Consider the following 26,074-nt stretch of genomic DNA (forward strand, 5'->3'; position numbering starts at 1 on the left):
AATATAATCAAAACAGATATAAAATGACCAAAACATGCGATCGAAAGAATCAAAGTATGTTATCTTATATGATAAACATACTGAGGAAGAAAAATCTGATAAAATTTAGTTCATTAACACAATCAAGATTTTTACATAGTTCAAAAATTGCTACAAAAATAAGAAACCTATAAACACAATGTCTTCGATAATACCCACGATTAAAATGACAGATGGAACAGTAAATTTAATCAATTCTAATAAAAGGTCGTTCACATATTACGAAATCACTTTTGGCCTAATTTTAACCCCCCCCCCCCCCCCCCCCTCCCTTCCATAATCACTTTTTCGCATAGCTATTGTGTTAAAATTACACTAACGAGATCATTTAGAAACTCCCTCCATTCCCTTACTTACCAGTGATTACGTATTATGTGAAGGACCCCCAATTCCCCCTTGGCAATATTTGCCCTCTGGAATCCTGGATTCGTACAAAATCAGACTATTAACACAATTACACCCAATTAAATTAACCATCCAATTAATTCGTATTTCTAGACAAAATATACGAAAACTCGTCTAGACATAAAGATGTGTGATAATCAAATAATAAATAAATGTTAGAACCGAAGTAGTCACTATAATTTTCAACATAACATCAACATGTAGCTCATAACGAAGTATCTTTAGGTTTATCATTTAAACGTGATGATAATCACCAAATCAAACCAATGGTACTGGTTATATCCATTTAAAACAACTCGCATGATAAATGATTATCTCGGGATAATCGCGTGATAGTCATTTATCACGCTCAAAATACGTCGTGTTAAATCTTCCCAGTCTGTACCATTTGATTAACACATCTATGATAAAACTGATAAATCAAATAAAAGAAGAGCGTCCCAGCCATTCATCCAGAAAAGTCTTGTACTTGATAATGAACATACAGGAACATATCTTCGTCATGGTGCTCCTGACAATACACTAGAGTCAGCAATATATTTACAGGACAGAAAAATATGACATTTTCATCTAGATACATGCTCCGATGTTAAAAACAATGTTAAAAACAATGTTAAAAACAATGTTAAAAACTGTTAATTTATTACAAGGCTCACATGATAAAGATCTCCCAATGTAGTGGACGGTAAAGGAGAAGTTCCTGATTCCCCAAGATGTACAGTTATACTCTCACTTTCCGTTAATGTACTTTCATCAAACATGCTCTTTATTCGATCCACCAGATTTACAACTGCAAAAAGGTTAAATTCGTGAAGAATGTAAGGTTCATGAAAGTTTTTATATCTAGAAAAAATCAACTCACTTAACGTTATAAAATTGTGACATTCCCCAAATTTAAGAAAAAGCTCACCTTTCCATTCCATAGGAACTGCTATTTTATGATTTTTTATCTTAACAATCCTCTTGCCAGTCTCGACCGGTTCCACTATAAGCTGGAAAGTCAGAAAGTGCAAATAAAGGATTGTGATAATCGAGGGGATATTTGTACAATACAATCGAGTACGTTTCGTAAATTTTTACCGTGGAAAAATGAGAATATTTTGGAAAAAATGAAGGTGAATAAAATGACTTTAAATGTAAAGCTCTTGGAATTTTAATCTCCTTACTGGTATGAAGCTCGGTCGAGCACGCCTGACTGATTCAGCTGACGATTTTCTATATTCAAATGGTCTGGAGTTTTTATAGCGAGATGAGTAATGTTTCTTTGTTAACCATACCATGCTGTTACTGGATATAAAATGTGTTAAAATTTGACATTTCTTAAGAATATTCAATGATTTTATTCATTAAAACTATTAGTTACTGTGTCAAACCTGAAACAGAATAATTTATTTTCTGTCAGAGACACAGCACCATATCAAATAGGAAAAGATCGAACTGAACTGTCAGCTTTAAAAACTTGTTTATTATCAGTTTAATACTGTTACAGTGTGTAAAATTCTCACAGAACGGTACAACTTTTGTGTACCATTCTGAAGGAATGAGTACCATTATATGAATAGTTTCATTCCTTAAGCAGTAAAATAACACAAACGTATTAAAGGATCAATGAATTAAACAGAAAATTAATCAAAACTATCATACAACAACAACGTCTGACGAGATTTACAACTGGTCGATAAAAAGCCAGATAAACAGTTATCATTTTAAAATATTACCCTTGAACTGACATGAACTCAATACGGCAAAGTTCTGACATTAAAGAAATAATAAGAAAGTTTACTTTTCGTATACTTTAACTACAGGGATCATAATTTTTAATACAAACAACATACATAACCCCAATCATGCTCTATCGCCAAAAACAAAAAATCTGTTTTAGCCAACTTAACCCAAGGTTATATTATTATTATGCTCACTTAGCTTGTTAATTTAAAATGTGAAATCGTCATGCAATTATACGAAATCTTTATACGAAAGATCTGAAAAAAAGAAAAGATAGTCAGCGTAGTGAATCTAACAAATACATACATCGTTTTTTGTCTTCCTAGGAGGCAATAAAAAATTAATTGAACCTGACCAGGGGGTGGCCAATAAAAATATTTTCATATTACTGCTAAAATTACTAAAACCTTAATTTTAATTAGTCATCGAGGTATCAGTTGTCGAATCCGCGGACAACTTTTAAAAACTGTGTATTTCTCTCTTGAAAAATTACGGGAAGTTTGGGTAAACACTCAGTCTGAATCAAACATATAAACAAGGAAAAGAGCGATCACGTGATATCAGATAGAGGGCTGAGGCGCATGTTACATACCAGCTAATTTAGCTGAGGCAGTATTGAAAAGGAGAATACATTGTCAAGTATCATTGTGTAAAGTCGGTATTTCAGGATAATGGTGCAGGTTTCATCTATTGTGTTCCGTATACACTTTCGTCGCTGTATGCGATGTAAATAAAGTTATCGTCCTCGTGGTGTTCCTGATAAGATAACATTGTTACGTAATATTTGGTGGCCAAATACGAAATAACTTTCGTATTTGGTGGCCACTTTTGTGGTATTATCTATACACAGGTGTGGCACAACAAACCATGTCACATTTGTTCGGAATGTAGTGAGTTTCGTTAACTGTACACAAACGCGCGTACGTGCGCGTTAAATACGCGCGGTGATATTCAGTAAATTGATGTAAGCGCGTTACATTTCGTCAACAGAAATAGGAAGCATTTGGAGAACAATAACGTTCAACATTATCGGACCACTATAAAGTACAAATTGTAGTGTGCAGCATCAGTCCATTGACATCGTCAATGGACTATATTCCGGCACCAAAACAATTCTCAACAACTCGATCCCAGCATACAAAGTTTGAAGACGTTAATGAATCAAATATCATCCCTTATCCACAATCATAAAAACACAATTAACGATTATTTTCTTACCTGATAAAGTGCTCCCATAGTCGCGGAAGTAGGAGGTATAACATTATTTACAAAGAAAAACAAAGCTTCGTCACTTTTCAGGTGGATCCGTTTCCTTATCAGATAGTAAAACTGTCCCACTGAGATAAAATAAGTAGATTTTAGCGCTCTTGCAGCTGTTTGTAATGTTTACAGTCTGTACAATACCATTACAGTGCTATTGCAGACAGCTTAACTGTTTGTCTTTGTGTATAGGAGCATTTAAATGTAAGCAGATACTGCGTTACTGCTGTATTAAGGCATTATATAAATTGTTATTTGTTACAAACGGAGCTCAAGTTTAGACTTGGTAGGAGGAGGACTATATTTATTTTACTGATTAGCTTCAAGCAGCGACCAATCAAATCTATGTCACGTGTCAAAACAAATATGGTTCACCCCCTACCAGTATCAAGATCTATTTATAATCAATAGAGAGAGAGTTTCAGTAAGATAAGATAATTACACTTCATAGTTCATAGTCCTATAAATTGTTATAAAGAACGTGTGTGCAGTCAGTACGATATCAAACTTACAAAACCTTTAATTTAGCTTTATCTGTACAACGTCGAAATATGCTCTTACTAAAACTAAGGTTTTTCAAAAAATTTGCTGCTTTGGAAAGTTCCGATTTTAGATTTTAGCGAAGGCGTTTCAGGTTACATCTAGGCAACTTCGAATGTGAAAGTTGCAATAATGTAACCTGTGTCATGACAAAGAATGCCATTCATGTTGCTATAAACTTACGAAATTATCGAACAAAAACTTAAGTTTTAGCAAGGTATGACTAGTTATAAAATGAGGTATGTGAAGTGTGATTAATAGTCTTGACTCAGCATAATGAACTCAGAAACATCATTAATAGATGTAAAGGACGCGCCCAACGGTAATCCTGAATCGAAGAGTGAGTAGATATACTGTATATATACTGTATAGCGAGTTCTCAAGAATAGTGAGTTCTGAAGAAACAAGAATAATATAGGAATAAAGTACACGTTGAAATCGAGAAGGGGCTGTTTCCTCTGAATTGAGGGGGGGCCTCGTTACACTTTGTGATCGACAAGGTGAATGAATCAGTAGGTGATCGTAAGAAATGGAAAGATATGATAAAAACTAGAATTCCTCAGAGCAGACTCCTCTAATGATTGAGGAGACCTCTTCAAGTTCAACTAAGTAAGTACTAAGTTAGTTGCTACACTGCACTATTAAATTATATGAGATAGTGAGATGGATAATATCTCAATAAAACAATTTGCTAGAAATTACAGATTAATAACGGAGGTGGGGGGAGCCGGGGGAAGGGGATTCGAAAATTATCTGAAACTTTGTTCCATTACCTCCACTTTTTTTCAAGATTTAAATATTTTTGAACAGGAATGTGTTAAAATTTTAAGTCTCAAATGACAACATGTAACATGAATATCGATGTAATTTTATATTGATAACATACAAGTATTGCATACCATATTGTTTACAATAGTGATGACTCCATAAATATGAACGAGGTACAACCATCGATGTAAACATGTTATCATGTGCAAAGTCATTTAAAAGTCATGATGTAAATCAAACAGTTGGCACATTTCCATTGCAATCTTAAATGCAAAGAATGTTCATTATGATATAGCAAATATGGGTATTTTGTTATTTAATCATCATCTACTAGAAATCATTTCATTTAATTACGGCATATTCGTCTGGTGATATGCCCCGGAGAGCAATATAACGTTAAGTCATAAGCATCAATATCAACATTACCCAACATTAATACTCAACGACATATTTTGTTGCCCAAGACACTGGCAAAGGAAGATCTACCAATTCTTTCACTAAAGTTACGCTCAAAACAGTTTATCAGTAAACCAGGTCTTGATATTACGGTCAAATAATCGGTCCAGCAGTTTTCTCGGTGGAAAATAAGCAAAAAACAGACATTTACCAATGAAAGAAATAATGCAAGAAAACAAGCCTATTCATCATTGGTTCTCCAGGCCACAATTATAGAAGCAAGACTGATCCTTGTTACACGATTAGTTTCGAACTATTTACCAGCTAGGTGAGCCTCCATATCTAACGTTTAAAGACTGATCCTTGTTACACGATTAGTTTCGAACTATTTACCAGCTAGGTGAGCCTCCATATCTAACGTTTAAAGACTGATCCTTGTTACACGATTAGTTTTGAACTATTTACCAGCTAGGTGAGCCTCCATATCTAACGTTTAAAGACTGATCCTTGTTACACGATTAGTTTCGAACTATTTACCAGCTAGGTGAGCCTCCATATCTAACGTTTAAAGACTGATCCTTGTTACACGATTAGTTTCGAACTATTTACCAGCTAGGTGAGCCTCCATATCTAACGTTTAAAGACTGATCCTTGTTACACGATTAGTTTCGAACTATTTACCAGCTAGGTGAGCCTCCATATCTAACGTTTAAAGACTGATCCTTGTTACGCGATTAGTTTCGAACTATTTACCAGCTAGGTGAGCCTCCATATCTAACGTTGAAAGACTGATCCTTGTTACACGATTAGTTTCGAACTATTTACCAGCTAGGTGAGCCTCCATATCTAACGTTTAAACAATACTGATCCTTGTTACACGATTAGTTTCGAACTATTTACCAGCTAGGTGAGCCTCCATATCTAACGTTTAAACAATACTGATCCTTGTTACACGATTAGTTTCGAACTATTTACCAGCTAGGTGAGCCTCCATATCTAACGTTTAAAGACTGATCCTTGTTACACGATTAGTTTCGAACTATTTACCAGCTAGGTGAGCCTCCATATCTAACGTTTAAAGACTGATCCTTGTTACACGATTAGTTTCGAACTATTTACCAGCTAGGTGAGCCTCCATATCTAACGTTTAAAGACTGATCCTTGTTACACGATTAGTTTCGAACTATTTACCAGCTAGGTGAGCCTCCATATCTAACGTTTAAAGACTGATCCTTGTTACACGATTAGTTTCAAACTATTTAGTATTTACCAGCTAGGTGAGCCTCCATATCTAACGTTTAAAGACTGATCCTTGTTACACGATTAGTTTCAAACTATTTAGTATTTACCAGCTAGGTGAGCCTCCATATCTAACGTTTAAAGACTGATCCTTGTTACACGATTAGTTTCGAACTATTTACCAGCTAGGTGAGCCTCCATATCTAACGTTTAAAGACTGATCCTTGTTACACGATTAGTTTCGAACTATTTACCAGCTAGGTGAGCCTCCATATCTAACGTTTAAACAAGACTGATCCTTGTTACACGATTAGTTTCGAACTATTTACCAGCTAGGTGAGCCTCCATATCTAACGTTTAAAGACTGATCCTTGTTACACGATTAGTTTCGAACTATTTACCAGCTAGGTGAGCCTCCATATCTAACGTTTAAACAAGACTGATCCTTGTTACACGATTAGTTTCGAACTATTTACCAGCTAGGTGAGCCTCCATATCTAACGTTTAAGGACTGATCCTTGTTACACGATTAGTTTCGAACTATTTACCAGCTAGGTGAGCCTCCATATCTAACGTTTAAAGACTGATCCTTGTTACACGATTAGTTTCGAACTATTTACCAGCTAGGTGAGCCTCCATATCTAACGTTTAAACAAGACTGATCCTTGTTACACGATTAGTTTCGAACTATTTACCAGCTAGGTGAGCCTCCATATCTAACGTTTAAAGACTGATCCTTGTTACACGATTAGTTTCGAACTATTTACCAGCTAGGTGAGCCTCCATATCTAACGTTTAAACAAGACTGATCCTTGTTACACGATTAGTTTCGAACTATTTACCAGCTAGGTGAGCCTCCATATCTAACGTTTAAAGACTGATCCTTGTTACACGATTAGTTTCGAACTATTTACCAGCTAGGTGAGCCTCCATATACTCTAACGTTTAAAGACTGATCTTTGTTACACGGTTAGTTTCGAACTATTTACCAGCTAGGTGAGCCTCCATATCTAACGTTTAAACAAGACTGATCCTTGTTACACGATTAGTTTCGAACTATTTACCAGCTAGGTGAGCCTCCATATCTAACGTTTAAAGACTGATCCTTGTTACACGATTAGTTTCGAACTATTTACCAGCTAGGTGAGCCTCCATATCTAACGTTTAAAGACTGATCCTTGTTACACGATTAGTTTCGAACTATTTACCAGCTAGGTGACCCTCCATATCTAACGTTTAAAGACTGATCCTTGTTACACGATTAGTTTCGAACTATTTACCAGCTAGGTGAGCCTCCATATACTCTAACGTTTAAACAGACCTGTCAGGTCGGAGGGCACTAGGTACTTCTTTTTGTCCAGTTCTTCGAGTTTTGCTTTAGGTGCCCGCTCAACAATTACCTGGGAAGTGTTATCATGTTCGACCTTAAACGATCAAGTTAATAGTCCTTGACACAAAACGAAACACAGTATTTACTACCCCGCTACTATGCGACAAAGACATTGTAAAAGTTGTTAGAATAAAAATGAAACAAGGATATCACCCAAAGTAAATTTCAACAGGGTTCAGGTAAAAATAAAAACTAACTGGAACTCTGTCTGGATATTTTCGTCGGATTTTTTCCCCCTCGAGCCTTCGTGCTTCAAAAGGGTTATCATCTTTGTAAGCCCACTTCATCACTATTAATACAGCTAAAAGATTTGATTGTTTGTTACTTTGAAATTAAGATCATTTTATTTTATAGATGAGGTGAAATGCTAACGAAGCCGGATGAAGCTGTAGAGTTTAAAACCAATTAGTTTGACAAGATCTCATTTCAACATATCATTTTTGTACAATTTACATTAACATCGTTTCAGTAGTGTAAATTGAACACTAGGCAACAGGAACGCATCCACCTTGCTTCTAGGACTGCCAAGGAAATTTTATGGAAAAGAATAGCATAAACTATTTTTAATCCAAAACTTGATATACGAGGCCAACACACTGTAAACAATGTTGCTTTTTACAATTTACATTTAGACGGCCCCAACGTTAATGTGGCTCTTGCTATGTGTTGGTTCAGCCGAATTAATTATTATGTAATCAAGTTTATTTTTCTCTTTTAGTTAGTTGTCATCCGGCCAAACATTAAGCAACTTATATTGCAGTACCATTTATCAATTAGTTCTTTAGTTTATCAAAATATGTCATTGTAATTTTGCATGGCTGAAATGTAACGCTTGATTTATATATATAATAATTAATTGAATTTTCAAATAAAAAAAATTAGTAGTGTTTCAGTAGTGTAACGAAATTAAGCCACTTTATTCTGCCCTGTTGACTGAGGGATTGTTCACAACTCACATGATACGTTAGTTAACATATGGTTGAGGCAACATGTAAGTGCGGTGGGTGCGTTAATTATTGTTAAATGTTATTATCAGCTGATGGCAAGTTGAAAACACGAGGGTGAATCTTGGCAAATGAATAATTCATCAAGCTGGAATGTAATCCATGGGCTCAACATATTGATATTTAGTCACTTTAGTCACGAATAGTTATTATATATATATATATAATTATATATATTACAGACCAGTCTCAAACCTTACATTCCTGGGAAAACTTATTGAAAGGGTAGTATTAAGAAGACTTAACGAGCACACCTTAGTCGGAATAACCTGCATTGTCAGGAACAGTTTGCTTACAAAAAACAGCACAGCACTGAAACACTCTTGATTAAAATTGTCAACGATGTCTTGATAGCAGCTGATGAAAAACTGCTACTGTGGTGATGCTCTTGGACTTGAGTGCAGCCTTTGATACTGTGGATCATAATTTGTTACTCCGTATCTTGAGGCAAGAAATAGGAATCAGAGGAACTGCTCTTAGCTGGTTCACCAGCTTCCTTAAAGGACGAAGTCAGCGTATTAGACTCGGCAAATCCGTCTCAGAAACAATAACTATCCGATTTGGAGTACCTCAGGGCTCTGTTTTAGGCCCAGTACTCTTTAACATCTATATCAGATCGTTATACAGATGTGTCAAAAAATCCGGTTTCTCCATTATTGGTTATGCAGATGATCATCAAATCATGAAATCTTTCAAACCCTCTGATCAGGTCAAAATCTTATCCAACAAACTGAGAAATTGCTTCTTGAGGATAAAGAATTGGATGTCTCAGTACTACCTGCAATTAAATGATTCTAAAACACAACTCATAGTTTTTGGACCTAAGAAAGTGCTCAACGAGATAGAACTTCATGGGGTTGAGATAGCTCCTAACACTTTGGTAATGTTTGTGCCTACTGTTAAGAACCTTGGATTAGTTATGGACAATCGGCTGGTATTTGATAAACAGATCGTAAATCTCAAGAAGAAATGTTTTCATACATTACGTAATATCAGAAAGATCAGATTTATACTGAGTCCCAATCAGATTAAGATCATCGTTAACAGTCTAGTAGTGTCATGTCTAGATTACTGTAACGGTTTGTACTTTGGTATTGGCGAGAAGCTTCTGCATCAGCTCCAGTTACTTCAGAATGCTGCTGCAAAAGCTGTCACTGGTAAATATAAACATGACCATCTTGATGATGACCTGATAAAGCTTCACTGGTTAGATGTAAAGAAAAGAATTGTCTTCAAAATCTTACTACTGTCTCACAAGTCACTGTTAGGATTGGCACCAAATTATCTACAAGATATGTTCAAGTATGCTCATCATGGTCACTCATTGAAGCTTATTGTTCCTTCTTGTAATTCAAAGTTTGGTGAGCGTAGCTTCTCTGTAGTGGCTCCAAAGATCTACAATCGCCTGCCTGTTACCATCCAGGCATGGATCCAGGGGGGGTGTGAAGGGGGTGATCACCCCCCCAGAATTTTCTAAAAACTAAATTGAGAAAAGTATTTTAGAGCATTTTAGAGCATTTTAGAGCATGTTTTCTCTGAGGGGGGGGGGGGGTAAAGTATTTATTCATCATGTGCTTACTAGAGGCGTTAAGTAAGATGTTGCAGAGCAGCACCATAAACTGGCACCAGGTCTGTGGCGAGGTTAGGACACTGCAAAAGATTATTGAGGGTCTGTGTGAGTCAAAGCATAAGCAGTACATTGACTCTTGTACAAAGGTAATAGAAATGATTGCAGAAGACTGCGCCATTCCTGTCAACAATGCTGACCCAATTCACAGGACTCGGATCACTGACTTCTGTGCAAAATTAACTGCTGACTCAGAGACAACCCAAACTAGGATTAAGAAGAAGACAAAGCAGGTGTGCGGGATCGTGGGCAGATACCTCTCCGAGAGGTTCAGTGCTAGCAACATGGAGTTATTGAAAGGACTGAGCGGACTTGACCCTTCTTCATCTGATTGGCTCAATAGTCAATTTTGACATCTTGAATGCCTTGATTGAGCACTATAGTGTTCTAGGGATCAGGCCCTCGATACTTAGGGCTGAGTGCTTGAAGATGCAAATGGCAGACATTCCACCAAATCCTGCCAGCACCCCTAACATCATGAAGCTTATGGATCTGAAGAGAACCATTGCCCCCACGAGCTGCGAAGCTGAGAGGTCTTTCAGCACTATGAATAGAGTGAAGACAGCTAAGAGATCCAAACTCTCAGATGGTAGAACAAGTGACCTGGTCCTACTTAGCCATGAAAAGGTTTTGACGAAGGCAATAGACATTAGTAAAGTTATAGACAAATTTGCAGAAAAACCCAGAAGAGTGGTTTTGAAATAATTTAACTGTTTTTTTTTTGTAACCCTACATTCTAAAATGGTTGAGATTGAACTGTTAATTAACATTGTTGTTTTACTCTAGAAACAGATTACAGAAGAAATCCCTTAATGGAAACAGCAATCGACATATATAGCGCGCGAAAAACCCCAAAAATTTTCGGGGGCTGCGCCCCCGAACCCATGCCATGGCTGATTCGGTGGCGCTTCGCGCCACCTCACCCCCCCAAAATTTCTCAGCTGGATCCATGCCTGTTACCATCACCTCAGCTCAATCTTTGGAATGTTTTAAAGCTTTTCTTAAAACGTACCTTTTCAAACTGTCCCCAGATGAACTTGAAAAACTTTATCGATAACTATTCTGGTCATACTTTATATTCGGTCTTTGCATAATAAATTTAATTACCATTTTCGGGCTTTAGTATTGACGTTATATTTTCAAGCATAAGTTATCTTTTAGCTCAGTATTCATGATATTTTCTGGGATGATTAGTTCAAACACTGCTGAGTGTAAGTTTTATCTTAAAAGCGGTGTTATTAAATTTCAATTTATTATTATTATTATAGTTATAGTTAGATCATGATATTATATTTTGCAGTAATTTTAGCTTATACACACAATGTTGTGAATTCTAATGTTGTAAAGTTACAATATTGAATACTCTTAGACACAGTGAAAGAACGAAATTTTGAAATAAATAGATCATCAATAAAATCCACATTTCAAAATTTGATGATAAATATAAACAAATAATGTATGTAATATACTCTCAACACTGCACCAGAAACAAAAAGTTTTCAAGTAAAAACCAAACATTTTATCTAGATAATAGACGGATTGGCAACATCATATCTGAACAACCTGTTTCACAAGCAATGAGAAATGTGTTTAATAAGTACTGTACCATATCACCATATCTCTGATTGAAGTGTGGTAAACTTACTTTGTATGCCACTGTCTAAGAATTGTGTAATTTTGTATTTTCAAATGCAATATACCATATCGTTGTGCCGGAACTTTTATAAGTACTGTACCATATCACCATGTCAGAGCTTAGTTTGATATGCAACACCAGCAGCACGACATAACTTTTATAAGTACTGTACCATATCACCATGTCAGAGTTTGGTTTGATATGCAACACCAGCAGCACGACATAACTTTTATAAGTACTGTACCATATCACCATGTCAGAGTTTAGTTTGATATTCAACACCAGCAGCACGACATAACTTTTATAAGTACTGTACCATATCACCATGTCAGAGTTTAGTTTGATATGCAACACCAGCAGCACGACATAACTTTTATAAGTACTGTACCATATCACCATGTCAGAGTTTAGTTTGATATGCAACACCAGCAGCACGACATAACTTTTATAAGTACTGTACCATATCATTATGTCAGAGTTTAGTTTGATATGCAACACCAGCAGCACGACATAACTTTTATAAGTACTGTACCATATCACCATGTCAGAGTTTAGTTTGATATGCAACACCAGCAGCACGACATAACTTTTCAAAGCTAGATAGTTTGTAAGTTAAAGTGGCGATGTCGTACACCGTTGAACAATATGTCTAATAGTTTGGACTCTGTCCTTCCTCTGGAACAAACGTTTTGTCTTTGATCCGTTCTCAGAACGTTTATTTGGGCTGTAGCAGTTGACGGTAAGGGGATGTAGTGCTCCTCCACTAATAACAGGCAAGTACTGTACTATATCCCCATATCTGAAGAATTGCTTTTGGGTATGCTGATCAATATTATGTATGCATCAGTTGTGATGATACGTTCTTTGTTCAAGTAAAACCTGAAGCACTTTATCGCCGACACCTGTACGTTTGGACTGTCTTGTTTGCGTTTTAGAATTATATGTCGAGTTTGAAACCTTGACTAGCGAAAGTAACCCCTTTTCAGTGAACACTTCCACAAGAGTTGATGGAAACTCCTTTACGTAAACTCAGATCAGCCGCTTCATCTTTCTCTGGTAGTCGTCTGCCGACTTTTGTGTTAGAGCCCGATCATTTATCAAATAAGTACAGAAATCGGTTAAAAGTTTCAACACATTTTCCGGATCCCAACCCAAATCCCTTATCATCATCTGGATGGTCGGGTTAGTGGCTGTTGAAGGCGATTCCATTCTTTGATCCGTTCTCAGAACGTTTATTTGGGCTGTAGCAGTTGACGGTAAGGGGATGTAGTGATCCTCCACGTATGTGGCTGCAGATAACGTTAAACTATTATTATTATCATTATTAGAGCATACTACTCTAGTAGCAGAGAGTAGTTGAGTGTGCACTTCAATGTCCACAATTTTTGACCACACAGGGTCTTTCATTAGGTCATTCCAAACCAAAATCATCTAGGTACCCATTTTGTATCGCTAGTCCCAGTCCTCAAGTGCCTAGTTTTAAAGATATTCACGAAAAACTGTTTTTTGGCTCATCGCAGCCGGAATTACCGTATCTCGAGCTAGAAAGGTCTTCTTCATAAAACACCATGTAAAGATAGTGTTTTGTACCGTAGAAACATTCCAGTCCACAACAAGTTTAGATGCTCATATCAACAGCAAACAGGAGAACGACGAGGAAAATTAAGCTGACTTTCAGGGCTGCTGCATCAGAGTAGTTCTGGTTGTCTCCCTGTTTACTTCCATCTTCTTCTTCACTTGTATCTTCTTCTGAAGGGGAAATTTAATTTAGTAAAAGATACCTTCATTCTGGAAAGATATCGGCATGATCTATTTTATATGGCTTTGACTAATTATTGCAAGACCACGAACAGACACAAATCTCATATTTATATCTAGGAACTATAAACAAGTAATTACAACTATTCGATTATCCTAGTTCGCTTGAATCCCGTACGTTAAACTGTTCATTTGTCTTTCAATGTTAAAAATTTAATTAAATGGGTAAGATAAAATCGAGTGCAACCGTCAAAATACTGGCACTGAAAAATTATTCATCATCCTGATGGACGATTCTCTATTTATAGGTGGAGCCTGGTATATAATAAAGTTTTTAGGACACATACAGTGCAAATAAAATATATCGTGGTAAAAACATCGAGGCAACTACTGAAATTAAATCGATCAAGCATAATTTTATATTACGTAGATTGTTAGTTCAAAATTCTATCCTTGAAGTGTGGTAAACTTACTTTGAACACCACTGTCTAAGAATTGTGTAATTCTGTATTTTCAAATGCAATATACCATATCGTTGTGCCAGAACTTTTATAAGTACTGTACTATATCGCCATGTCAGAGCTTAGTTCGATACGTCAATTTTGTCGAACCATATTGTCCTTTCAGTAGAGTGAAAAGTTGAAGCAGACATCATGAGCGTACACCATATAGCTAATAACAGCCAAGTACTGTATTATATCACCAAGTTTCTGCTTATCATATCATTCTGCTAAAAATATAAATTTAGGCAGTAGAACACACAATTATCTCAAGAAATTGGTATAAACAATTCGGTATTTTATAAAATTAAATGTTTTGAACTAGAATGTGTCGACAATATTAAGCTTCATTATATAGACTGAAGTGGTATCCAAGGAAGTTTCTTGAACTTTTAACAGGTACCCCTCCTCATTTAACCCTCAATTAAGTTTCCTATCATTCGGCTGAGTCGACCAAGGAGATCACATAGCTGATAGATCCAATGGATCCTTAGCTACTCCCTAGACTGATTTGAACCCTGAACCTCCTGCGCAGAAGGTGGATGCTGTAACTACTTTTTTTTGAAATAAATTACTAGGCCACCTAGTCCATATCAAATCAATACTATAAATCAATTACGAGGTTACCATAACAACAATATAGATCCCCTGAGTAAAAGAATTGGTTATTGAACACTAGGCAGCAGGAACGCATCCACCATAAACTATTTTTAATCCAAAACTTGATATACGAGGCCAACACACTGTAAACAGTGTTGCTTTTTACAAATATTTAAAAGAGGTTTAAAAGGTTTTCCTAAAAGCAACTTGTTCTCACAAATGATTCCTTGAATAATCATCTTAAAGGACCAGTTAACTCAAAAAAAAGTTATCCTCATATTTTGACAGATTGTGACAAATAGCAAACTGAGCAACGAGTCGAAATTCCTAAATCTCTAACTGCTCTCTAACGCGTGTAATTAGCGTTTGTATTATTTTGGCGATGACGTCATAAAGTCCCTTGCGCGCACAGAAGAGCTCGTGAGACTGTATTTTACAGGTAAAAATGGACATAATACAATGTTTCTCCCCTAAATAACTCGAAAAATAAGTGTTTTAGGGTACATGTTGCTTCATAAGTTGTATATAAACATGGCCATTCTGCACAATTTGCAATCATTCAAAAATCTGTAGGGCCTTCATAGCCCAATTTACAAGATACCCATGATACTTTTGCATGATTTCTGGAACCGGAAATCAGTTTTTCGCCAATAACTGAAAAAGTAAGCACTTTAAGGCATCTGTTTCTTCGTAAGTCATATATAAATATGCTAATTGCGGTTCTTTTGCACCCTGTCTAAAGACTCTATCACGATCCTATCGAAAATGGGCTCAGCACCACGCCCAAAATGGTTTTTGGCAAATTTCTCGAAGAGTAAGGATTTTAGGCCATGTGTTGCTCAGTAACTCCTATATAAACATGCATATGCCGCTTCGTTTAAGCCTATTTAGAAGTCTACGACCTTCAGAAGCAAAGGGTCGGTTACGTTATTGGGTCAATATCGGCGTGGTCAATATGTCTCCAACCGAAAATCGTTTATTCATACTTTTGAGAAGGTCTTTGCAAAATTTCGTGAGTATACGAAAATTTGCAGGTTCAATTCCATAAATGTCCTTAAATGACTGGACTACACTAGTTTAGAGTTAACTTTAGAGAAACTCATAAATCATTATTATCTAAAATTAAGCTGTCAGTGTCCATGATCAACCTATGGCTACAATGTTTTACATGAAAATTGAAATGTAAAAATCAGGAGTAATATAATAAGTGTATTTCTAGATTAAAGTGCTATCTCATAGTTTAAGAATTGTATAGATTAACGTATGTTGTTTAGCCATCTAAGAATCGATCGTGCCGCAATATATATGGCCAAAGAATAATAGGGTCTTGGAAATTCTATATTTGTTCAGTGGGTCGATTGACTGAACACGTTTGCACTTGGTATTTAATTTTACCAGTAGTTTATTTATGTTATGTACCTACCGATGATCATACAAGTAGGACGATAACTAGGTAAGTCACATTCAAAACACACCGCTCACCGTACACTCCGATCAGTATTACGTATACCGGGTATTTTTCAGTTCCCACGGCACCGTTCTGATAGGAGCTACTTCTACTAATGGTCCGATGGGAACGGCCGTAAAATAGCCAGACTTCATGTCTCCTGTACTGTCTGGCACGTGTGGATTAAAGTAAGAAATTTCGCTATGCTAGAAATATAATTGCTCTCGGAACTATGTCTTTTAGGATAGCGAACCATTTGACTGCTCGCATTCTTCCGAACAACTGTAATATTATATTACAGAGTTACACTCTGATCAGCTATATTTAATATATAGCACATTATTTTGTGTATTAGTTTCATGGACTGGGGAAAAATAATCGGTACAGTCTCCCTTCGTTTTAATGAAGCAATGAAAACAATCCAAAATTATCACATATGACATAACTTGTAATAGCAGAAACTTTCTAACCGTACATTCACCCGCCACTGTTCAAGAACTTATGTCACTGTTTAAAATCCTGACGTGAGCACTGTACATCCAATCAGCTATTCATATAGTTAGGGTGATAGCCAAAACTATAAGGATTTTGGAGAACTAGGGAAATAGTCATAACTCTAAAATTTGAGTGAGTTACACGTGTTTTATTGACGATGATAAACATTTGTGCATTGTATTACGCTATGCCAGCGCGCACTGAGGGACTTTATGACGTCACGCGGCCACAGCTTATTATTGCAATAACACGCGTTACACGTAAGCTAGAGAGTTGGTTCTTTCGGCGATACAAATTTTTACGAGTTTGTCACAGCTGATTTAAATCTTAGCCAAATTGGAGACTACAAATTTTTCAGTTAACTGGTCCTTTAATAATAATTTGAAAGCTGCAAACCACATTTGTAATAGGAACATCAAATTTTTGATGTATTTCCTGTAATAACTATAGCAGTTTGTTTCCACACTCTAAGCCAATTCAAAAGAGACAAATTTGTTAATGAATCAATCTGTTACAAATCCATCCATATTTATAGCAACTGACACAGTTTTAGGGACTACATATATCTTTACAGTTTCAAGCTAGTGAGGTGAAAAGGAAAAATCCTTCAATGCACATACATTATGATACAAGGATTTTATTCGTTTAAAAACAATTCTGTTAATAATATACTTATAAGTTTTATGGGAATATCAGCTCAACAACACCGTGTTGCAACTGGTATGTTTTCTAGGTATGTTATCATCAGTAAAAGTAATAGAGGTAACGGGGAAAATTTTTTGTCCTGTCTTCTGTCTCGTCATATGTTATGTGCTCTATTGGGTCTATTTTATTTTTATGTTATTTTGTATATATTTTCTTTGACTATCGATGCTAATATACTCCCTAGTGCTCCCCTCCAACCTAAAATACACTCTGTACCATGTTTGAGGTCATCCATAAATCTTTACTTTATGGTAATATTTTGTACCATTTTTCTCAGACACTTTAAACTTGTGTATAGGGGGGAGAGGGGCATTGGGACAGCCTTAGCTGCAATTTCTGTAAAATTGCTATCTACCACAAAAACCGAACTGTCACCTACCATGTCACCGAAACAGACTGTTAAGTTACTTTTCGGTATTACCAGCAGCTGGCTTGGGGTCATGTCTAGGTGCGGTCTGGTTTTTCTATCTCTCCTTAATATTTCCCTGATAGTAATTTGTAATTGTTCCTTACTGAACCCTGGACCAAATTTATCCGTTGTTTACAATAATATCCATGGTTTCCTAAATACCTGTGATCTAGCATCAGGAACACCACCACTAAATTTGACCAAGATACATGAATTCCATGGTTATATCTACAAACATAAGCCTCACATCATTATTCTAAACGAGACATGGCTGAAAAATTCCATTCTCAGTAATGAAGTGCTCCCTGACAAATACAAAGTATTTAGGCTTGATCGATCCTTAAGATCGCATCCAGTGGATGCAACCCAGCCCAAGAAATTCAGAAAAAACGGTGGTGGTGTTCTGATTGCCCATAGAACAGACATTGATATCTCGAGTCTAAAGTTCTCAAAGGTTAGTGTTCAAGCTGAATTATTATCCGTCATAATTAAGACTCAGTGTGGAAGAAACTTTTGCATATCTACATTCTATAGAGTAGGAACGCTTGGCTTAGATAATTTTGAATCTTTCAAGAAACATTTTGTTACTTTAGCATCTGCCAGAAAGTTGCAAAGACACATTCTGGTAGGAGACTTTAATTTAGCTTCGATTTCCTGGCCAGATGGTCAGTCATCTTGCCAGCTACATTCTAGCTTTGTAAATTTTCTCACTGATGACCTCGGACATACACAACTTATTAGCTCCCCTACTCACAAGTCAGGCAACACCTTAGATCTTGTGTTCACTAACATTCAGAACCTTATTAAGAATGTTAAAGTTTTAGATCAAAACGAAATGTGTATGTCCGACCACTTTTGTATAACATTTGACATTGATGTTAAGACCAAGTATATTAAGCAGCCTAAAAGAAAGATCTTTAATTATAGTAAAGGTAATTTTAGGGGCCTGAATTCTGAGTTATTTGGCATCGATTGGGATAGTATATTTGAGTGTAATGATCCTTATCTTGCCTGGAGTCGATTCAGAGGAGTTCTTGATGCAGCCTGTGACCGATGGATCCCTAAAAAGACCATTAAGTCTCAGTTCCAGCCTCCATGGTATGACTCCGAATGTGATCGTCTCCTACGAAATAAGGAGAAATGGAGAATAAGGCATAAGGGGAGCAACTCTGAGTCTCATAAACAAAAGTTTCGTGCATTTCGAACAAAATTTAAAAATATGATGGACGAAAAAATGAGACTCAGTGTTGAGGATGACTCCGATGATGCTCTTATCTCCAAGAAATTCTGGACCTACGTTAAGTCTAAATCAAAGTCAACCAGGATCCCTGAAACTGTTAAATATCATAATCGCTTTCGAAACAATCCATCTGATCAAGCTGCCCTTTTTAACGAATATTTTTATGAGCAGTTTTCTCAAGAGAGCGATTATGGCATTGATATAGATTTTCGTGATGATTGTTTTTCCAGTCTTGTGTTTAATAGAGAAGATGTTCTGTTGATTCTTAAAAAGTTAAATCCTAACAAGGCCCCTGGCCCTGATGGGATTCATGGGAAAGTCCTCAAAAACTGTGCCCAAAGCCTTGCATACCCACTTAGTGTTTTATTTAACCTGTCTTTCTCAAGCGGATGCATACCCCCTGATTGGAAGCTGGCACTTGTAGTACCAGTGCACAAAAAGGGTGATAAGTCTTCGGTTGAGAACTACAGGCCTATCTCGTTAACATCTCTTGTAATGAAAGTCTTTGAAAGGTGCATAAAGACTGCATTATACGCTGCATGTTCTGATCTGTTGGATGACCGACAACACGGTTTTGTTAATGAACGTTCATGCACAACCCAAATGATACCTTTCACGGACAATCTTGCACTTGCACTGAACAACAGGTCCAGGACTGATATAATATATTTTGATTTTGCGAAAGCTTTTGATAGCGTTTCGCATGACCTCATTTTAAGTAAATTAAAGAATATTTTTAAAGTCGATGGACTAATGCTTAAATTTATCAAGTCCTATCTTGAGGGGCGACAACAACAAGTAGTGATAGGAGGCCAAACGTCTTCCTCTCTACCAGTTCGGTCTGGTGTCCCTCAAGGTTCTATACTTGGCCCTCTATTGTTTGTAATATTTATAAATGACATGTTCTCCTGTGTCTCTGAAGGCACCAATATTGCCCTTTATGCAGATGACACTAAAATTTGGAGGGAGATTCTTGGTTACCCTGACCATCACATAATCCAAAATGACATCAATAGATTGTATGATTGGTCAGTGAGAAATCGAATGAAGTTCCATCCACAAAAGTGCAAAGCCCTCTCTGTGTCCCTGCAAAGAAACGTGCTGGATAACTTGCCATTCAATACCTTCTTCTATAAACTTTCTGGAAGTGATATTGACTTTGTGCCCTCTCAGTCAGATTTAGGAGTCGCAATAAACTCCAGGTTTAACTGGGGTGCACAATGTAAAGCGCTTGTTTCCAAAGCTAACTCCAGACTTGGACTACTTAAGAGAACATGTCATTTCACTATTGATAAAAGGCAGAAAAGATCGTTCTATTTGGCGTTAATTAGGTCTATATTTGAACATTGTTCTGTTATATGGTCCCCTCAATCTGCAACTCATCTTCAACAGTTTGTTGCTATCCAAAAGAGGGCTATTAAATGGATCAATGGTGAACCCTACTCCAGTTATAATGACGATAAACTTGCTACAGAGCAAAAGAAGCTAAATATTCTCCCTGTCATGCAGAAGTTTATTTATAACGATCTTATGACCTTCTATAAAATAGTGAATAGCATAATCCCAGTTTCGCTTCCTACCTATATAGTCCTATGCCGTCCAGAGGGCACCCGATACACTAGGCACAATGCTCAAATAATTGATAGGTCGGATACTTCAACTTACATGAGTACCACTGTGCCCTGCTCGGATGCCTTCCGAAATAGCTTCTTTCATAGATCTATGCTGAAATGGAATAGTCTACCAGTATGTATCCGGCAGTCAGAGCGGATTTCTACTTTTAAGGCCAATCTGATCAAGTACCTCTGGGCTGCCGATACAGTCTGGCCAGACTAGCTCATCAGTCTTATGATTCTCAGAAATGTGTTCTTGTTGGTTACAATTCTGCCGTCCAATTTCCTATCCGCTTGACCTATTCTTTTTTCTTCTATCAGTTGTGACGGAATTGTAATGAACAAAATCCATATATAATTATTAATGATATGTTTGATTTTTTCCTTTTCACCCTTTTGAAAAAAGGCAATAGTGAAAGGTTACGAATGGAGGTTTTTGCAGAAAAACGTGGATTTTGGAGAACGAGATAGGTGGGTTTAAATATGTCGTGTGTTCGTTCGTTACCATGCAACGAAAAAGTTGGGCGCGCGCGAGGATTGCTTGCGGAGATGTGATGTATAGATAGCCTGTGATCTATGAATGCGCGGCGCGACTGTGTATATGATGCATGTAATGTATAATATTACTATTAGGTAATACACCCAATTTGTACGTGGCACGCGTAGTGTATTGATGTGTACACGAGTATATATAATTGATTCACGATGTCAATCCTTCGCAGCTCGGTGAGGCACAGTGGTGCATTGACCATTGTTAATGATCTGGCCCGGCGCGCGCTACTTCGTAGCACTTGCCGTCGGGCCATTTCGAGAAGAAAGCGGCGCGCGCTACTTCGAAGAAATTTAGACGAGTAACATCCGTCAAAGTGGTGCATCTCGCCGATCTACCGAAGGTAGAGAAGCGTTGGTTGCGAGAAGCGTTGGTTGCGAGAAGCATTATTTGATGCGCGCGCGACCCAGTAGTGCATCGCGCTACAAATATATAATAGTTTACCTTTGCTGATAATTTCTTGAATTACAGATACAAGTTAAGTTCTACGGCAATTGAACTGAATTTCAAGTGTTTCCCGTATTTTATGCATAATTGATCAATATTATTATCATGAAGATTGAAGTGAGCTGATTGGAGCTTATAGTTATATTTAAATTTATAGTAAATGTGAAATGGAAATCTAGCGTCCGCCAAAACGAAACAACGGGCGCAATTCTTGTTTGTTATTGTATGTCATTCAAATTTGGTAGACGGCCCCAACGTTAATGTGGCTCTTGCTATGTGTTGGTTCAGCCGAATTAATTATTATGTAATCAAGTTTATTTTTCTCTTTTAGTTAGTTGTCATCCGGCCAAACATTAAGCAACTTATATTGCAGTTCCATTTATCAATTAGTATATCAAAATATGTCATTGTAATTTTGCATGGCTGAAATGTAACGCTTGATTTATATATATATAATAATTAATTGAATTTTCAAAAAAAAAAATTTATCATGATGTGAATATATTCCAATATGTGCTAAAGAGTATCTTTATATTAATTGTTATTATTATTATAAAACAGGTTCTTACCGTCAAAAATGATTCATTTCTTGTATGCAGCTATATTTTTGATTTCGTAACATAAATTTGATATGTTAATTATTAGCAGCCTTGCAAGTAGCGTATAAAAGCATTTAGTTTAGCGCTCGATTTTCATACCACTGTGTAGATTAGGAAAGTAATATGCGCGGCGTACCTAAAAACGTACCTTTTTTATATTAAGGAGATTGTGCTCATTAATTATACATGGTGTATTAATGAAATGATAACAAATTACTGAAATTGAAGTGCACATGCTAAAAAAGTTAAATTTCGACCATTATGATTCGTGATTTTAACTGAACTGAAGAAATTCTAAATAATCATTTTAATACCAAATTTATAATTGTTAGTTGTTAGTGGATTTTAAAATTAAAACTTGCTTAGATAATTGTTGTATCACGTGGTGACCCCCACGGTCGCTTCACTATAGCGTCTGTATAGTATATACGTCACTATAGCGTCTGTATAGCGTCTGTAGCGTCTTCGACGCTACAGGGGGAGCCGCGCACTTCGTGCGCGGCGGGTCATACAACGTATGACAAGATAATTGCATGTATTATATTTAATGTTTTTAGGCTAAGTGTACCGAGCAAAAATAACGTAACATTATATTATTTGATTTGGAATATGTCGCCTCTTCGATGCGCCGCGCACATTATCATTTGAGTTTTAACAAATCTAGACGAGGAGTATTATTCGTCAAATTAAACAATAAACTTTTGGTCATAACAATTACCGATCATTAAGCTGAATCGAACTTGAATTAATTTGTTTACTTTTTGATAAATGTCCAAGTTTATGTGAGAGTATCTTTTTGCATATACATTACTTGGAGGACTTCGTCGCTTCGACGCGCCGCGCAAACTATCATTCTTTTTTCGCTCTGTTAATTCTCAGATAGATTAGATTAGATTAGATTAAGAATAATGACATAAACATCATCACTAGTTTTAAACATTCTTTCTGATTTCCTCATTATCAGAACTGTGAACATTTCACAGCCTTCGTCATTAAAAAACAAACAAATTCTATAACTAACATAATTGTCATAATTTATTTACATATACAAAAGTTTAAAAAGTTAAAAACCGTTAATTTAAAAATAAATAAATAAAAACAAATTCATGAAATATTTATTCCCTTTCTCTTGGCAACACGAGGATTTTTATATAAATATTGGACTTGTTGCTTCTTCTTTTCGATACGATTTACACCCTCTATTTTTGCTAAAACTATATTTGACACTTCCCAAAAGTTGCCTGTGTCTACTAAATTATTAGTCTTTTTAAATTCTTCTAGATTAATTTTAAAATCAATAACAGACACTGAATTTCTAACAAAAGATGGCAATTTATTCCAAAAGCTGATAACACGCTCTGATAAAAAATTATTAGACAAGGTTTTAATATTTCTATCAATATTGTTAGATTTAGTGCTAACAATTTTATTTCCCGATCTACTTAAATTGAAAATATCTTTTCCATACTCAACCAATCCATTTACAATTTTGTAGGCTTCAATCAAATCTCCTCTAACCCGTCTCTCTGCGAGTGTTGTAATCTGTAAGGCATCCAACCTTTCACTGTGAGGAAGTGTTCCAATATCATCAATAAGGCGTGTGAACCTTCTCTGGACATTTTCCAGTTCAATGATAGTAGCCCAATTCCCATGGCAGGCTGGTGGAGACCACAACTGAGCACAATACTCCAAGTGGGGTCTTATTATAGTTTTATAAACATTTCTCATAACATTAATTTCTCTTATAATGAGATTCCTTGTAACCCATGCAATCATACTGTTTGCTTTACTAATACAACTTTTAATATGTTTCGACCATTTCAAATCTGAAGAAGTTAAAACTCCAAGATCTTTCTCTGCTTCAATACATTCAAGTGTAACACCACTAAATACATATTCTTGAAGAGGATTCTCATTAAATGGAACATGCATTATTTTGCATTTGCTAGGATTAAACTTTAACAGCCACACATTCTGCCAGTTTTGCAAGCTTTCTAACATATTGAAAGTGCTTTCAGTGTCATTGGCATCCATAATAACTTTAAGATCATCTGCAAACAGTTTTGATATACCATTAATACAATCAGGCAAGTCATTGATAAAAATGACAAACAATAAAGGACCTGAGCAACGATCTGGAAGGGTTGACATCGTCAATCAAATACAGTACACATTATATACAATATACATTGAAGGGTTTTCGGTCACTTAAAAGTCCTCGATCGAGTATAATACCAACGCCAAAATCGAAAAGCAGCTAAGATTTCAGAAATCAATGGAAAAAGTGTCAAACAGTATTATATATACAATAAAGTAATTCAAGTGTTGCAATTGGCAGAGCACAATACAGAGGTAACGGAAATTTTCCACTGTAACCAATATTATATAATATTAAATATCAACAATCAGATATATACACATCTACTCCATCATAGGGGCAGGGATGAGGTTATAAGAGACTTCTGATTTTTTTCCTCTGTACCCTCGAAGAGCTGTGAGTGTGGTTCTTAACATATCGAATCTTATTCTTGTCCTTACATGTCTTACCACATCGCAATACCTCTCTTTTCTTTTCCTGGCGATGAGGTCTGCCACTCTATTTAGAAACCGCTTACATTCTTTCAGAAATACAAAGGGAGGGTTGTGTTAATTCATTGAACCATACTATTAAGACTGAATTACTATTATCTCATTTTGAATTCGATCCCTTTAATATTTTACCATAATGATGTATTACTAATACTTGATATCACGCCTGCATAATTACATAAATATTTCGGGCATGACTGAAGGTACTTATTTAGAGTTCTAAAAATTTGAAAAGAACTATGTGAAACTATTATGAATGAGGTATCCCCATCCACACAAAGGCAAATAGAACTCCTCAGCGAAAAAGGAGCATCCATTTGGTTATCCACACTCCCTCTAAAAGCATGTGGGTATGTCCTCAACAAACAAGAGTTCTTTGATGCCCTCTCACTCAGATATAATCTTACACTGTCTACAGCTAACAGAAGTCCCCTATGTGTATGTGGAAAACAAAACCATATCAACCATACTTTAACCTGAAAAATCGGAGGCTACGTTTCACTTAGACACAATTCACTCAGAGATACAATAGCTGAACTCCTAACCACTGTTTGCAAAGACGTTGAAACAGAACCTCAGCTTCTCTCCGTTCCTCCCACACTTAAACTATCAAATGGAACAAATAGACAAGATGGTGCAAGACTGGACATCAGTGCGAGATCGTTCTGGTCGCCACTGGACAGGGCATTCACAGATGTAAGGGTACTTCACCCTCAAGCCCAGTCCAACAGTGACAAGAGCATCTCGCAGATGTACCAATCTCACGAGAATAACAAAAAACGTGAGTACAATGACAGAGTCCTCAATGTAGAAAAGGCTACCTTCACACCACTGGTGTTCAGTACGTTAAATATCAAATTGATTTATTGTAAACTTGTTTAATCTGTAATAAATGGCATAAAATTGAAATTTTTGTTTAACTGAAATTTTTGTTTAACTGAGTACTACAGGAGGAATGGCAGTTGAGGCTTCTCAGTTCCTAAAACATCTTGCTGAAAAGATCAGCCTTAAGAAAGGCCAACGGTATTGTGATGTGATTTCATTTGTCAGACGCAGACTGCGCTTTGATCTACTCAGAACCTGTATAATATCT

General features: G+C 36.3%; 2 protein-coding genes and 1 long non-coding RNA gene across 3 annotated transcripts in view; 1 reads left to right on the top strand and 2 right to left on the bottom strand.

The window, feature by feature from the left end:
• The window catches only part of LOC134814119 (3'-5' RNA helicase YTHDC2-like), a 138,134-nt gene that overhangs the window by 47,606 nt on the left and 64,454 nt on the right, over positions 1–26,074 (top strand). The window lies entirely within an intron of this gene.
• LOC134814403 (uncharacterized) lies at positions 383–1,727 on the bottom strand. The gene is made up of 4 exons (XR_010160156.1): positions 1,611–1,727; positions 1,355–1,436; positions 1,101–1,234; positions 383–955 (listed from the first exon to the last, which is right to left on the bottom strand). It is a non-coding gene; the product is annotated as an uncharacterized LOC134814403 (long non-coding RNA).
• LOC134814123 (gamma-aminobutyric acid receptor-associated protein-like) overlaps positions 2,042–26,074 on the bottom strand; it is a 39,831-nt gene continuing 15,798 nt past the window's right edge. The window contains exons 2-5 of the mRNA XM_063822159.1: positions 7,960–8,062; positions 7,694–7,772; positions 3,388–3,506; positions 2,042–2,925 (exon numbers count right to left, since the gene is read on the bottom strand). Coding sequence (XP_063678229.1) covers positions 2,857–2,925; positions 3,388–3,506; positions 7,694–7,772; positions 7,960–8,049 — 357 coding nt within the window. The 5' untranslated portion in view covers positions 8,050–8,062 and the 3' untranslated portion in view covers positions 2,042–2,856. The remainder of the gene's footprint in view (positions 2,926–3,387; positions 3,507–7,693; positions 7,773–7,959; positions 8,063–26,074) is intronic.

This window comes from Bolinopsis microptera, chromosome 4, assembly GCF_026151205.1.
Source record: "Bolinopsis microptera isolate Bmic1 chromosome 4, MBARI_Bmic_1.0, whole genome shotgun sequence".
In the NCBI taxonomy this organism is placed as follows: Eukaryota; Metazoa; Ctenophora; class Tentaculata; order Lobata; family Bolinopsidae; genus Bolinopsis; species Bolinopsis microptera.